Here is a 16,540-nt window from a genome sequence, read left to right on the forward strand (position 1 = left end):
AGTGTTTAACTATGAGCTAACTCTTGCTAACGTTGTTAGCCCAAGATGAATCTGTAAAAACAAATCTACTCATCTGTTAATTAGTGCTAAGAAACATGTAAAGAAAATACCAATTCACACATCAAACAAGCTACAGCCCTTTGTGTCATCATGCAACAATAGACAACTTTAATAACATTTAAACGACTGAGATATCCTATAAAATCAATTTCCTGTACAGTTATAATGACAAAGAGATTAGCTATTGAGACAAAACAGTGTTTTTTTCATAACAGTTTGCAAACATGTTTCTTTGCACACTAAAGTTGGGCTTTGACACACAGGAATCTAAAGGGACTCAAGTACCCACTGAGGAAACTTCAGTCGTTGGCACTTAGCCTGTTTCTTTGGTTTTCAGCCTCTGAGGTTGTCGCATAAAGTGGTAAAAAGAAGGCCTGTCTTTTCTTTATGTATAATCCCACACAGCTGTGGTATAAAAGCTTGTCGTCTGAATCATCCAAGCTTTTATGTGAATCAATGCGTTACACATTCAAAAAAATAGCTTGACCTACTTTTATGAGAACTCATCAAATCCCATCTTTTCAACCTGATAGTAGTTTTACTTCAACAATGAATATTTTAATATTTCTTAAGTCTTCAGCATCATCTTCCAGCTCTGCTTATTACCTAACATCCTCCTCTGGTTGGTTCTTTTCACCTTGTGAGTGTCACAGGTTATGTTCGCACCTCTCTTAGTAATTTATTGCTCACCTCCGGCTCTGTTAGATCAAATTAAGGAAACACTCAGTCAGCTGTTTCCTGCCTGGACTCTTACTGGACTCTTTACCTAATCTCTTTGTTTCTAAGCAGTGTAGTGTAGCGATGAGTCAGACTTGAATAATATTTTCTTATCTACTAAACAAGTTGGTGTCTGTTAAGCTGGGTTGTTTCTGGATATAAATGCATACATGGAAATGGCAGAGCTGTTCATATGACAGCTCTCATTTATTTTCCATCATCGTCCAATGTTGTTCACTTAATTTAAAAAAAAAAAAAAGAGAAAGAAACGGGGGGGATAAAGATAATTCAGCTTGCATATTTGCATGTGAGACACGTGTGCTGCCGATATGGTGGGTGGCGTGACCGTGCCGCGTGAGATGAATTCAGACGCAGGTGTTCAGCCTCGCCGCCAAACTGGATGTTCCCGGGTCAGCACCTGGTCCTGCTCCTGCTCGGTGTCTGCAGATCAACATCCAAAGCACAGGTTGCTCGGGGTGGGACCTGCATCCAACTCCTAGCTCTGGGCGTGTACTGTATGCTTTGGCAACAAGTCGACCAGCTCCCTCATGGCAGACACGCAAGCGCTCAAAGAGATTTACACATCTCCCTCTACCTCACCCTCATATTGGAGTGGACTGCCACCACTAACACACCCACTATGCACAGACAGTATTTTAGTTGATTGCTTTCAGTAAATCAGTAAAATTTACTGCGTGTTTGCCCGATCCCCCTTTTCTTTTGCTTCTCACTGTAGAAATGCTCAGTGACTAACATTTGTAGTAGGGTGTTTTTTAGGACGCTTTTCCCCCTCTGCGGGTGTCTGGAAAGATAAGCCCCACATCTGTCTGAGGCTTCACGCTCAGCTCAATTGAATAGACCCGCTGTTTTTTTGTAGGAGTTTACCGCTCAGCCTGGGCAACGCGGGAGAGCAAATTCAGCGGACCAGACACTTTTACATTCCTGAAGACAGCAAATCAAAACAAAGACACGCTTTGCTTAATTTGATATCATCTATATGGGACGGGGAAAGGAACTAACAGAGATCAAAAAACCCAAGCTAGCATGCTGAAAAAGTAAAGCTGTTCACTCTAACTGCTGAAAGTGATGTATAGCTCTACATATATAGCATGCCAAATACCATAAAGCAAACTATTCCTGCAGGTCTGTTTTTAAGTGTTGTGAAAATCCTCCTGAAGATATAAGAGTTTGAGGTGGCGTAGGTGCTCTTGCACTCCATCAATTTAGCTTGCTGTGCATAAAGGGCGATTTTTACCACATGTTCTGCGAATGTTCGATTTTTATCTTCAAAACTCACATGTTCCTAACACACAATGTATACATCTGGCTTTGCTTTCATTCCAGAAGTAGGTCTGTGTAAGACATGAGCTCATGGTTTGTTATGTAATATTTAGGTAAGAGCTTTAAGAGAGTTTCCAGGATTCAATGGTAACCCTGTGGTGGTAGAAGTCATGCATGGCCCTTTGAGTCTGCTTAATTAGACCGATGTTGGGTTTAGCTGAGAGCAGTAGTGAGTGTTTCAGAGAAATAGAGATATCTTGTTTTTTAGTGTCTTCTGCATTCAACAATATAATTTTTGCTTTAAAGTGATGTCCACAAAATCAAATGTATATATTATGCAGCTGTTTTTATTTTTTATATTGACAGCTGCTCATCTGAACAATTCACACTTGGTTTGTTTATTGTTACGGACCCGAGTTGGGATGCGTGGTTCGTGTATTTTGGCTAAAATTGCTCTCAATTCCCAGGATTCTTGTGGTCTTTGGTTTCCTACAGTGATTGCTGTTTGGGCCTCCCTGTGAGTGTTTGGTTATCTTTGTGAGGGCATTCATTGACATTCCTGAACCTCTTACCCGTAAGGTTTATCCTTAACAAATTAATGTGCAATTTAAACCTAATTCAACCCCAAAACAGGATGTGGATAAAAAAATGAAAACAGGCCAAAAAACTTCTAACATTTGCAAAGATTTAATCTTTCTGATGGCCCAGAACTCAATCTAGCTCAAAAGATAGCTGGTCATGATTTTTTTTTTTAGTATTTTTTTATTTATTTGCTTTTATTGTTTTTGCATTTCCTGTGAAAGATGGCTAAAATCACTTACTCATCTTTTTGGATGAGTGGTTCTTGATAAAGCTATATCCCACAATCTGTCCACTGTGCACAGTCACATGCACACACTCATTCAGTGAGTGTATCCTTAAAGCTGTGCGCTTTTGCCTGCGTGTAACGCGATTAGTGGATATCTGTAAAGTGTGCCGGGAAACACGAGTGAAAGAACAAACAGATGCTACGTTAGTTCAAGCGAAAACGCCTGTTTCTATTGCTCATGTCTTTAAAACTGCACAACTCACACTAGAACACTCTCGATGAATAAATACTACTCTAGGCCAGAGAAAAATTATTTAACCAAGAGTTGGGTGTAAACCGTTCTGTTAAAGCAGCCACGATTAATATCTTTGTAATAACTGTGCATCATTTGGCGATGCCTGTGTCAGAACAACGTGACAGGCTCTGTAGTGAAGGGTCCACAAAGAATTGCCTGAAACTCCCTCATCTCTCAGCTTTATAAACCCTTCTAATTTCAGCTCAGTGTTTTGTATTCACTGTGCAACTTAACTGTTTTGATTCACTCACATGGCTCGGAACAATATTTTTGTCTGTAGCAGACATCTGTTTTCATTTGTTTCATTTCATTGTAGACTTCATGTCTAGAACCAAAACGGCAGACACACACTTATGTCCCGCAGGAGTTGGGAGATACCAAAAATGGAGTTAAAAGGGTGTAAATGTTGACGTTTTGCCAGGTGACTACAATACACCAGAAGAATCATCCTATCACTGAGGGATTAAAAAAACAAGCAGGTTTTATTGATGAATGGATCGATGGATGGGATTTTTTTTACTGTGCAGCAGCAGTGCTGTTGTGGGTCATACCTGCTAAACATCAGAATGTTTCCATTGTTATTATGAAATCATGTAAACATTTGTCATACTTCAGGATGTAAGTGTGGTAAATATATGTAGCCAGAAGTATGCATATGCTGCCACAGACCACGAGTATGGGCTAGAAACCGTGATGAAAACCTCGTACCTGCAGGAATGGAAGCTGCCTGTTTGTTATTTGAAAGTCCATGCAGTATTAAATCTGGGGCGCTACATGAACCCGAACATACTTAAGCAGATAAAACATTTATGAAATGCACATTTGCATGCAGAAACTATGACTTGGCCCTTATTGTGGCTATGTGTTACCGAGCCAACAGAATAACTGTAGACTAGTCTTGTTGCGTTATTGTTGTTTTTAGGATTCACCCATTCATCATTCCAGTTTCTGAACTACTTATCCTATTCAGGAGTGCTAGAGGGATGCTAGAGTCTATCCTAGCTGTGAATAGGGTGAGAGGCATGGAATATGTCCCCAGTGACACAAGCCTGTAACCTGGCTGGCAACCTTCTTGTGACTTCCAGCAACAGTTTAATAATTGAAATCACAATTTTTAAAGGCTAAGCAGCTGGGATTGGGGAATACACATTTTTCCTACCAAACTCAGTTTAAACTTTGCTTTCCTAACACTGTGAAACAAAGTGTAACTTATAAATACATATTATGAGTATATAAACGTAATGATTTGGCATTTATTGGTTATATAGTAGATAATAACAAAACAGAACAGAACTGAGATGAACAGAATGAAAAATACAAAAATGTGTTTATCTTATTTGCACTCATTTCAGTTGAGTTCAATTAGTCTTTACTGCACTTTGGTGTGATTTGTGGTAGCACTAGTTTGTCCTTTCTCTGGCTTTCACTGTGTGTGCAACTGCTCATTACTTCAGTAATGAAGCAGATAAAACAAGAGTGAAGTGACGTTCACGGCATTAATACGTGCTTCAATACGTGCTTCAATACGTGCAATAAGATCTTGTTGTAATTCCGGTTAAAATGTACGTCAGGTTTATATGATATAGGTTGTGCATTTTTATCACTGAGTGGACCAACATGTCCAAGCAGAACATGAGCCAGTTCCTGACTGTAAGGAAACTGTAGCTTAATGTTGGAGTCACGCCGCTGCGTGAAAAGCACTTTTATGTGTAAACGACTTGTACAAATGGTGGAGTCATCATTGTTCTTTTTGTTACGAGCCTCTCAGAGTCTGTAGTGCTGATTCAGTTTTCAGGTCTGTGTTCTGTAACACAGCTGACCTCCTTGTTAATTAAAGGCAGGCAAATCCCCAAGCTGTGTGCTGTGGAACTGCAGGTGCCACTCAACCCACTTTGCCAGAAGCGCTGTAAACGGACGTCTTGGGCGCCATCGTTTAGCCTTCTTCACCATCTTCTCACTCGGTTTACTTGTCTTTGATATTTTTAAGCCCCACTCTCCTTTTCTCACTGCCATTTCTCTTTCTTCTTAAACGCTGTCATTTCGGGTTTATTTCACAGCAAGTCTTTGCTTCCCTAGGCACTTCTTTAGAAAGAAGGGAACATTAGATTTTGATTAGGCTGCAGTGCTTTCCGCTGGAATAAAGGAGCTCTTGTCCTCTCGCTCCCTTGCGTTTACCTTGATAATTGGTTTCAGTACACACCCAGCTGAGAAAATTACCCACAAAAATGAACATGCCACATCTTATGGCCAATTGTTTTTGCAGAATCAAATGGGTTGTTTTTGCCTATTTAGCTTTCCTCTCTGGCCAGTTTTGAAGCAAAATGTAATGTGTCTACTTTTAGATGAATCTGTGGTTTTTAATGTTCTGTTAATGAGACTGTGTGCTTGTTTTTTATTAGGTTGTACAAATCCTGAGGAGCTGACCGCAGAGCGAGTTCATTCTGCAGTGGAGAAGATGTTCAAGACCTTCCGAGGTTTGAGCAGCACCAGAAACCACCTCAAGCAGCTACGCTCCATCTACACTGCCAGCGATGGAGTTCACCAGGTTGGAGGCACACAAACTCTGACTGCCAGCCTCAAAACACATGTTACAGGGGTGGTTTGCTTTACCCGTATCAAGTATGAACACTACCACAGCTTCAACATATCCCAAGTTAATACAGAATACAGTTTTTAAATGATGATTTCATTTATTAAGGGATAAAAGATATCCAAACCTACCCGGCCTGATGTGAAAATATAATTGTGCTCTAAACCTAATAATTGGTTGTGCCATCCTTGGCAGGAAGAACTGCAGTCAAGTATTTGTGTTAGTGGTAATGAGTCTTTCACTTTGCTGTGGAGGATTTTTGGCCCATTCTTTTTTGCAGAATTGTTTTAATTAGGAGCGTTTTCCAGCATGAGTAGGTCATGTCAAAGCATTTTAATCAGATTTAAGTCTGGACTTTGATTAAGCCTCTCCAGAATCGTCATTTTGTGTTTAATCCAAGTGCTCTTGAGCATCAGGGTATATACTGATGGCCAGACATTGTCCTTTAGGATTTTCTGGTAGAGATCAGAATTCATGGTTCCATCAATTATGGCAAGTTTTCCAAGTCCTGAAGCAGCAAAGCAGCCCTGGACTATCACACCAGCACCACCATGTTTGACTGTTGGTATGATGTTCTTTTTTATAAAATGTTGTGTTAGTTTTTCACCAGTTGTAACAAGTTCCACTTGTGTCTTGTCAGTCTCTGGGATCATCAAGATGTTTTTAGACACATGTGGGATGAGCCTTTGATCAGCAGTGGTTTTTTCCTTGGAACTCTCCCATGGATAGATTTTTTTTGCCCAGTCTATTTCATATTGTTGTTACTCTGACTGACACCTGCAGTTCTATAGATGATATTCTGGATTGTTTTTTGACCTCCTGGATGATCCATTAATGCGCTCTTGAAGTAATTCTGGTAGGCCGGCCACTCCTGGGAAGATTCACCACTGTTCCAAGTTTTCTCCATTTGTGGATAATGGCTCTCACCGTAGCTCACTAGTTTACTTTCTAATCGTTTCCAGCCTGATAGATATCAGTGACATTGTTTCTGAACTGTTTCTGTAGATCAAGGTGTGATGTATTGCTTTTTGAGATCTTTTAGCCTACTTCAGTTTGTCAGACACTTTCCATTTAAGAGATTTCTTGATTCAACAGGCCAGGAATTAATGAGGCCCAGCTTTGGCCTGTGTAATTGAACTCAGCTTTCTGAAAACTGTGGTGAATCACACTTAATTCATGATTTAACAAGGGGGACATTTTACTTTTTCACATAAGCCAAGATAGGTTTGGAAAGCTTTTTTTCCACCTTAAAAAAATGAAATAATTAATTAAAAACTGGGTTTCATGTTTCCTCTCGTTAACTTTGTCTAATATTAAAATTTGCTTGATGATCATGAACGTAAATATTACAAATATCTTTTAGAAATCAGGATGGTGCAAACACTTTTTCACTGCACTGTACATGTAACTTTTTACTTTGTGTTTTATTTAACTACTCCATGTAATGTTCACTCTTGCTGTGGTTGTAGCTAGGGGTGGGTTTTAATAATCGATTCATCGATTAAAATCGATTCTGGCTTGGATAACGTGATATCGATTCATTAAAATCCTGAATCGATTTTTTTATATAAATATATTTTGCCCAAAATTCCAGAATCTCAGGTGAAACGTCACAAAATTTCAACAACCACCAAACATTTAAAACAGTAAATGAGAGCAGGTACACGGCTTCTGCCCAAAGACGTAAACACAAAGCGCGAACCCGCGGATCAGAATCAGTGAGATGTCGCCTTTCTCACCCGACGGCACAGACACGGTCGGGGCTGAAAGCCGACAGCTCGCTGACTCTGATGTTTCGGCGGGTCTGCGCTTTGTGTTTACGTCCTTTTTGCGCTGATCATAAAGCTGTTAGTTTGATCTCTCTCCAAACAATATTGACCGAACCAGCAGCAAAAGAAGATCCAAACTACGCTTCACATAAACATCGTCATGAATTCCCTCTTACTTTTGCTGTTTTGCTTCGAACACGATAAAATCACACTTCATGCACAGCTCTCTCTCTCTCTCTCTCTCTCTCTCTCTTTCTCTGTATACTTCAAGAACAGTTTCCCGTTTATCCCCGAAATCTGTTTTCTGCATTATTCTCTTGCTTGTTACACACAAGTCTACCGTTGTTTACAGCGCTGTCGGCCGATGTTTTTTTTTTCCTTTTACTTACTTCCGAAAAGAAAACCTCATTTCTGCCGTTCAATACTGAACAAATTTAAACTTTTTAAAATTATACAAAATGCAAAACGCTTAGCCGTGTCTCTAATAAAACCTCTGTAACTTCAGAGGTAATGTTCATATGTTGATTAATGGTTTTCTTTCGTTTTTGATGTACTGCAGAATATTTTTATAAAATCCCAGGCCAGGAAAACCACCTTCATGTTTTTCTGTGTTTTATCTTCAGCTACTTTGACACAAAGGCCTCTGCTGTGACGCTCACACCTTTGATAAAGTCTGGAAATTGTCAGCTTCCTTTTTATAGATACAAAAATATGTAAATGTACTGATCTGAATTATAATATTTCTGACTGTCTGAGGCAAAATTTCCCAGATTCAAATAGAATAGAATCGAATTGAATCGAATCGTGGATCGAATCGATTCAGGACCTTGTGAATCGGAATCGAATCGATTCTAGAAATCAGTGACGATACCCAGCCCTATTTGTAGCGCAAGCACAGATTTACCAGAGGACCTCTGACCTCTCCTGCTTTTGTTGCTTTCCCTTTTGCGTCATGCAAGCATGCAGGCACATGGGACTTCACTGCGAGAGCCTCGTCACACTCGTCTTGGAGCTTATGTAACTCCAAAGGCCCTCTCAGTGCATCTGAAAGCTTTGTCCTTTTGGTATAGACAGTGACATTCTAGAGTGGCGGCTTCACTGCTGTTGTCCTTCATTCTCATTGGGCAGTTTGTCAGAGAATTATAGGCCAGGAGCTTTAAGGTCAGTCGATTGAAAGTAAAAGAAATATTCTTGGAACTTGAGCTTTTGCTGAAGTTTCATTTAACAATGTGTCCTTGTCATTTAGTCTTTTTCTTGTCTACTTCTCCTCCTTCTACCCTCTGAGGTTTATTTCTTGAGTGATTCTCTCAAATCTCACATCAATAATTTAACCAATCATACAGCCATGATGTAGAAAACCTTGGAGATGAAATTCGTCAGAATAGTGAGATAATATGGTTGAAATGCATTTGAATGTTGCAATCTTTTATCCATTGTACATGCTTTTTCAAACATTTCAGCCACAGTATAAAGTAAATGACATTTAATATAAAGTAGTGACTATAGAGTCATAGGAAAATGTAATTACTTTGTGAAATAACTTACTTTACTTTCTTGACAAGAATGAGAGCTCTCTTTCTCTCTGGCTTGCATATATTCACAGAAAATCAAACCACAGCTAGCTAACTTCAAAGACTGGGATCAGTGACGTGAAGTCTTGCCTGTTTGCAGTCTAAACATCTTCAACCAATTTACAATCTAGACATAACAACTACAAAAAATGTAATGTGTCATTTTACACAATGTTTCTTGTATTCACTCTTCAGTCCATAGAAATAGAGAAAATAATAAAAAGCTCTACCATAAGTAGAAAATAGACAGCTGTGCTTCTGCAGCTCTCTTCTCTTCTGTCCTCCCAACTAAACAAGAATTACCTTATATAAATGTGCGGCAACAGTGCTAACCACCGTGCTGCCGAAGCAACCAGACTGGGAAGAGTGAATCTACAATAGGCAAGCAGCTTGGTGTGAAAAAATCAACAGTGGGAGCAATCATCAGAAAATGGAAGACATACAAGACCACTGATAATCTCCCTCGATCTGGGGCTCCACGCAAGATCTCATCCCGTGGGGTCAAAATGATCATGAGAACGGTGAGCAAAGATCCCAGAACCACACGGGGGGACCTGGTGAATGACCTGCAGAGAGCTGGGACCAAAGTAACAAAGGTCACCATCAGTAACACACTACAACGGCAGGGAATCAAATCCCGCAGTGCCAGACGTGTTCCGCTGCTGAAGCCAGTGCATGTCCAGGCCCGTCTGAAGTTTGCCAGAGAGCACATGGATGATACAGCAGAGGATTGGGAGAATGTCATGTGGTCAGATGAAACCAAAGTAGAACTTTTTGGTATAAACTCAACTCGTTGTGGTTGGAGGAAGAAGAATACTGAGTTGCATCCCAAGAACACCATACCTACTGTGAAGCATGGGGGTGGAAACATCATGCTATGGGGCTGTTTTTCTGCCAAGGGGACAGGACGACTGATCCGTGTTAAGGACAGAATGAATGGGGCCATGTATCGTGAGATTTTGAGCCAAAACCTCCTTCCATCAGTGAGAACTTTGAAGATGAAACGAGGCTGGGTCTTCCAACATGACAATGATCCAAAACACACCGCCCGGGCAACAAAGGAGTGGCTCCGTAAGAAGCATTTGAAAGTCCTGGAGTGGCCTAGCCAGTCTCCAGACCTCAACCCCATAGAGAATCTGTGGCGGGAGTTGAAAGTCCGTGTTGCTCGGCGACAGCCCCAAAACATCACTGCTCTCGAGAAGATCTGAATGGAGGAATGGGCCAAAATACCAGTTACTGTGTGTGCAAACCTGGTAAAGACCTATAGTAAACGTTTGACCTCTGTTGTTGCCAACAAAGGTTATGTTACAAAGTACTGAGTTGTATTTTTGTTATTGACCAAATACTTATTTTCCACCCTGATTTACGAATAAATTCTTTACAAATCCTACCATGTGGATTCATGGATTTTTTTTTCACATTCTGTCTCTCACAGTTGAAGTGTACCTCTGGTGCAAATTACTGACCTCTGTCATCATTTTAGGTGGGGGAACTTGCACAATCGGTGGCTGACTAAATACTTTTTTGCCCCACTGTATATTCTTGATTAACACAGAAGTTTGAATACATTTCATGACTCAGTCTCTCATTTCTGCATCTGAATAACACTGTAAAAATAATAATAATCATGCAGTGTCTGTGAAAATGTGTCAGTAGCCTCTTGACTGAGCAAGCATTTTGGATGCATGTGAGAAGCATTGTGTTAGGCCAGACCTGGCTGTTCTTGTTCCAGGACTATTATAAAATGATTTCATATGAAAGTAGGACAGTATGATATCTGCCAGCTACTGCTTGTTCTTGAGAAACGTCAGAAATCATCCAGCCTCTCTGAGGATGCACCCCTGCCTCCAGTGAAGCCGACACCTGACGTTTTCTTATTAGGCCGTAGCCTAATATGCAGTGGTCCTCACTCCAATGTTTAAGGCCACTGAAGAGGAGTCAAGTCGTTCTGTGTTATCTACTCCTTTTCTTGTGGGTGTTTTGTGTGCGTGTGGTACCTGTAAATCCAGTGTAATGATGTTATATAACCCACCCTTTACAAAAGAATACGTGGAAAGACATGATTGTGGCTTTGGCTTGACATGGGTCAGAATCTCTTGCTCTGACTCTGTGATGGGACTCATGGGAATCATATGTTTTTATCCTAGTGTGAGGGAATGAGTGTTGTGTGCCATCAGCTTCAGTAATCAAGTGTTTTGGGGTTCATCAAAGCGGTGAACAAGAGCAAATGAATTAAGTTGTGGCTTAAGTAGGGTTGTTTTGGGGTTGAGCTCTGTCGTTGCATGTTGTCATTTGTGTTGTGTTGTAACTACATTTGTATGATTATAACACTAAACATAAAAATATTTCAAATTGAAATCAAATACCGCAGCTCCTTTGTTTGCTTCAGTTAGGCTTTCTTTGTTACAACCATAATTATTCTGACCAGCAGACAGCTACACTTACAGCCTTGAATGGTCACGTGTATTCTCGTTGTAGAGGCGCACAAAACTCGCACATTTCCAGGCGCATGTCATGGTGTGAATAACTGAGCACTATTGAAATTCCGAGAAAAAAAAAACAGTGGGCTATAAGTGATCAAGCTGTAACAGCGAGACGCTAAAAAAAACTGAATTCGAGTTCAACAAAGGGCTTGATTTTATTGCTTTTCTGGGAAACACTTGAAATTGGGTGGAAAATGTTCTTAGTAGCAAGCATCTGCATCATGATGACAAGTTTTAAGACTTTCAGAGACTAGCAACAAGGTGGGAGAGTTGTATAACCAACCAAAAACCATAGTAACAAGAAAATGAATCATTTGCGTCTACATTGAACAGATTGTGACACATGGGTGAGCATACACACCTATGACTAGATAGACTGTCCTCCCTCTTGCGTGGGTTTTTGAGCACAGGCTTTCGGCGGTATTTACTCAGGTTTTTATGTCTTATATAATATCTTTTCTCTTTCTATTATGACCAGTCATTGCATTGACATGGTAATAAGATATAATCTATTACCACCTACATGAGATGTGAAGCAGTCTAAAGCATAAGTGCATCCAAAATAAAAATGAAATTCAGAAAACGAAAATTAATGTCCAGCGAGGGCAGTGACTGAAAATGACTCTTATTGATTCTATGACCCTAAACATTCATTTCAATTGTTATTTAATATACAGTTATATTAATTTTAGATGTTACATAGAAAAAAATAATAAAGGAGGGTATTATTTAAGGCTGCCCTACTTTGTGATAAGTAAAGTTGCTAACATACAGTTTCTGTTTCTTGATCAGCTCTTGCCTTCTAGTTCAGGAAGCTACAGTTTCCTGCTAGGAAACAGGTCAAGCAAACTCCTTGTTGCTTCAAAATTATTACTATTCAATTTTTTTCTAATTATTTTTAGTCAAGGCAGCACGGTGGTTAGCACTGTTGCCGCACAGCAAGAAGGTCCTGAGTTCAATTCCACCATCAGGCCGGGGTTCTCCCCGTGTTTGCGTGGGTTCCCTCCGGGTACTCCGGCTTCCTCCCACCGTCCAAAGACATGCAGCTTGTGGGGATAGGTTAATTGGATAATCCAAATTGCCACTAGGTGTTAATGTGGGAGTGAATGTGAGCGTGAATGTTTGTCTGTCCCTGTGTGTTGGCCCTGCGACAGACTGGCGACCTGTCCAGGGTGTACCCCGCCTCTCGCCCTATGACAGCTGGGATAGGCTCCAGCACCCCCGCGACCCTGAAAAGGAGAAGCGGAAGCGAATGGATGGATGGATGGATATTTTTAGTCAGTATATTGATATATTAATGGGAGGAGATGGCCTCATGGTTGTGTGTTGCCCAGGTTTGGGGAGAGCCACGTCTGAGAGTGTTTTGCCATCAATTGGCGGTAAATTAAAAAGAAATTACAGCATATATTCTATAGCAGCATCAGTTTTCCTACTACCTACATCCTGCTATAGAGAGTGTATTCCTTTACATACTTAACATTTAGCATGACTCGCTAAAAGGTTTCATATTTTGACAGGAATGATCAAAAAGAAAAGAGTCCGCAGGCTGATGAATTAAACAACACCATTTTTAGGCATTTAAATGATACGCATAGTACAACTTTATCATATTTTTGGACTGGGTTGTTTCCAGGGACATGCCAGACTGTTGTTTTCTATGCTCAATTTGTGTTTTTCATTTTATCACCTGTTGTTTTGGAACATTAATTAGTTCATCTACCTCAAAGCCAATAAAACCCATGGGGAAACCTGATACTCACATTTGACGGGGGTGTGTATGTGCCCTCACATGTTTGTGTTTGCAAGGGAATATTTAAGCGCTGACATTATCATATGACTAATTCTAATATTGTTTTTAACATGTGGGTGTTGGTTTAATGGTATTGGTTTTAGGTTTTTCAAATTCAGATGATAATGGAGAGTGCGTGACTGCGGGTTGGATTTGTTGTTTATGCCTTGATGTTGCGTATGCGCATGCACGATCATGCTTGAGCCAGAGGTGAATCATTATTGTGTTTACTCCAAGGTCTGTTTGTGCAGAGTGACCCAAGCTGCACAGTCATTTTGGTGGAGGTGTATGTTAGTTTATATCATTTGGACAGCAGGATTTCCCCAAGCCTAATCTGGATTCTCCTGCAGGTTGTTGAGGAGTGGGAGGCTCTGAGGTGTCTGTTAAGAATGATGCATATTGAGAGGATGTCTGTGGGCAGAAACACCTGGACGCATTAACATTTAGACAGTATTGTATGTGTAGGTGTGTGTTTTTAGTGCTTGTTTCTTTGCAAGATCTAAATCGGGGGTGGGCAAGTAATTTTTTCAAGGGTCCACATGAGAAACTGGAACTGTTCTGCTCAATATTTTTTTTTTCTCTAGGGAAATTAAATTATCTACCAATGATCTAAAGGATAATCCGCTCCTTCCCACCAAATATAACCTCATGTAAAAAAGAGACTTTCAGTTCTGGAACATGTTCACAATGTTTATTTAGACACTTATGCTATTCACAGTACTCAAATAAGGCTTTGCCAAGTCTTATCTGGGTCTTTATTGTTCTCTGAGAGAGCAAGCTTCGGTCCCTTGGAGAAAAAAAAAAATCCGCCTTGAATTCTTGATCCGCTAGCTTTGAGGGCTATAAATGGTTCATTTTGTCCTGGGTCACTGGGCAGAAAAAGTCCTCTGTTAGAGTTTTTTTTTTTTTTTTTCCTCCATGGATCACTGTAAATAAAGACATTTATGAAGCTTTAGTTGAGGTTGTGCAATTCAGCTCTTCCAAGGACACACACTTTATTGAAACGCCTTCTTTTTTCTGTGAAGTGGGACAAAACATAAGCTGCTGTTATTATAAAAGCAAGGCTGCTGAAACTTTGGAAAAGTGGGCCAGGTGTCTACTTTGAAGAAGCAAGTTACATCACACACTAAGCTGTCTAAGGCGAAAGGGGGGATTGATGTGTTCACCAAAGTTCACAGTAAACCATTCACAACCATTTGCTGCTAATAATAATTCAGACTGGACATAGAATAGTTAAACTAGTCAGCATGAACTTAAATATCCCCGTCTGAATAATCTTAGTTTCTGGGAATCATGTTAATGGAATATCACATTCTTCATTTGATTCATCCCTTTATCACCCACATGGTTGGCCAGAGTGCTTTTTTTAGCCACATATAACCATGTGGGGTTCTTTACTGCGCTGTTTTAAAAGCTCTTCCTGAATTGACTCAGAAGTCAGCAGCCTGTGCAGAGCTTGAACAGGGCTGTTTATAACTTCACTGTCTAACACCCAGAGCCATTCACATAATCACGCAGGGGCTAAAAGCCCAGAACAATATGGGCTCCACAAAGACACCAACAGTTCCTCAACCACCAATTTAAACACCTGTAGCAATCTGTATATTTGCATAGAGGCTGTTATAAAGAAAAACCTCCACTGTCATTGGAGATGTTAAGCATGCTTATTTGTGTGGTTTGATATTTATGCTTTACAGGCGACCTATCGACCTCTCCTGCGGCAGATTCTAGAGGAAGTCTTTCACCCTGATCGATGTGAATGTCCTGACATCGAGCACATGTCTGGAGGTCTTACAGACCTGTTGAAGACCGGCTTCAGCATGTTCATGAAGGTTAGACTTTCCTCACAAACACTTATATGCAACAGAGTCAGCTCTGTCACAGAAGAAATTACCTGATTTGAGTTATTTATACTTAAATTGGATAAACTGTTAAGAAAATGTATGAATGGACGAATACATAAAAGATTAAATATGGAAACTTTACAACTGGGTTACATTAGTACACATGGCTCTGGTAACATGCACTCTCTGAAGGCATCATTTATACTGAAATGTGCATGCGGAACCTGCATTCCAGACATTTGGTATACTGTGAAACAGAAAATCCCAATGTAGATCCCAAACTGTCAAGCCACTGAAAGCCGATGTCAACCCTTTACCATTCACTTTCACACGAAAGCAATTGATTTCTTTGGTTGCTAAATGACTGCAGTTATAAAAAAGAAAAGTCAGTCTTCACAGTGATAAACATGTCGTACCATATTCCTGTGCCTGTTTTTACCAACATGTTGCTAGCATCATGTTCCAAATAAACTATGTTTTTCAGCTTCCGCTTTTTATTACGATGTTTTGTACTTTGTTTATAGTCAAATATAGTTTTAAATAAATTTTCATTTAAATCTTATATTGCATCGCAATTTTTTGGATATGGCAGATTTCAGAAATCCCACACAAAGCATGAACTGCTTCTACAAATAGAAGCTGAATGAAATGACTATACTTTTTGGACAAAAATCAACCCTTTAGAGCATAAACCGCCAAACTAATACTTTTTATACACATTTTCAAAAGTGTTTGTGCTGTACCTCAAGTCTGTTATACATATCAACCAGTGATATAACTAGAAAGGGTTTGCTGACTATTTTTCTTGATTCCCAAGAATGAGACATCTTTATTGTATAACTGGTAAAAATGAGTCACTTTTTGGGAGCTCATTTGAAGAAAATCAGAGATTACTGATGAAAAAGCATGAAGTCTTATAGTCTGTGGAGATGAATATCTTCATGATATTCCAGTGCCTGTCACCTATGGGTGATTTTTGATCTCTGGGATCTATATGTGTATTAGCCTCATCTCCACAATGTTTCCAGCCTAATAGCATTACATTTGTCGACAGTGTTGGGGTACTTAATTAGTTTCTTTAATTCCTTACTGCTTTTCTATTACTCTTTAACTCTACGAGATGTACTGTTATGTAATAACTACTTAACAATATAAATGTTATGCTACAGTGCAACACACTGGCATAAACCAACCCAAAGAACGCTTCAGTGATTTTGTTGTAGGAAGTTGTACTGGTAGAAATTGACGCTACAATATTACAAGCCTGGCTTGTAGTTAGTATCTTGCCCAAGGATACTTGACATGCAGACTGGAGGAGTCAGGGATCAAACCA

General features: G+C 39.9%; 1 protein-coding gene across 1 annotated transcript in view; it reads left to right on the forward strand.

Annotated features, from left to right (window-relative positions):
- The window catches only part of scfd2 (sec1 family domain containing 2), a 98,716-nt gene that overhangs the window by 74,469 nt on the left and 7,707 nt on the right, over positions 1-16,540 (forward strand). The window contains exons 6-7 of the mRNA XM_040040462.1: positions 5,561-5,706; positions 15,061-15,195. Of these exons, the coding sequence (XP_039896396.1) occupies positions 5,561-5,706; positions 15,061-15,195 (281 nt within the window). The remainder of the gene's footprint in view (positions 1-5,560; positions 5,707-15,060; positions 15,196-16,540) is intronic.

The sequence above is a fragment of the Simochromis diagramma genome, unplaced genomic scaffold (assembly GCF_900408965.1).
Source record: "Simochromis diagramma unplaced genomic scaffold, fSimDia1.1 OVJJ01000026.1, whole genome shotgun sequence".
In the NCBI taxonomy this organism is placed as follows: Eukaryota; Metazoa; Chordata; class Actinopteri; order Cichliformes; family Cichlidae; genus Simochromis; species Simochromis diagramma.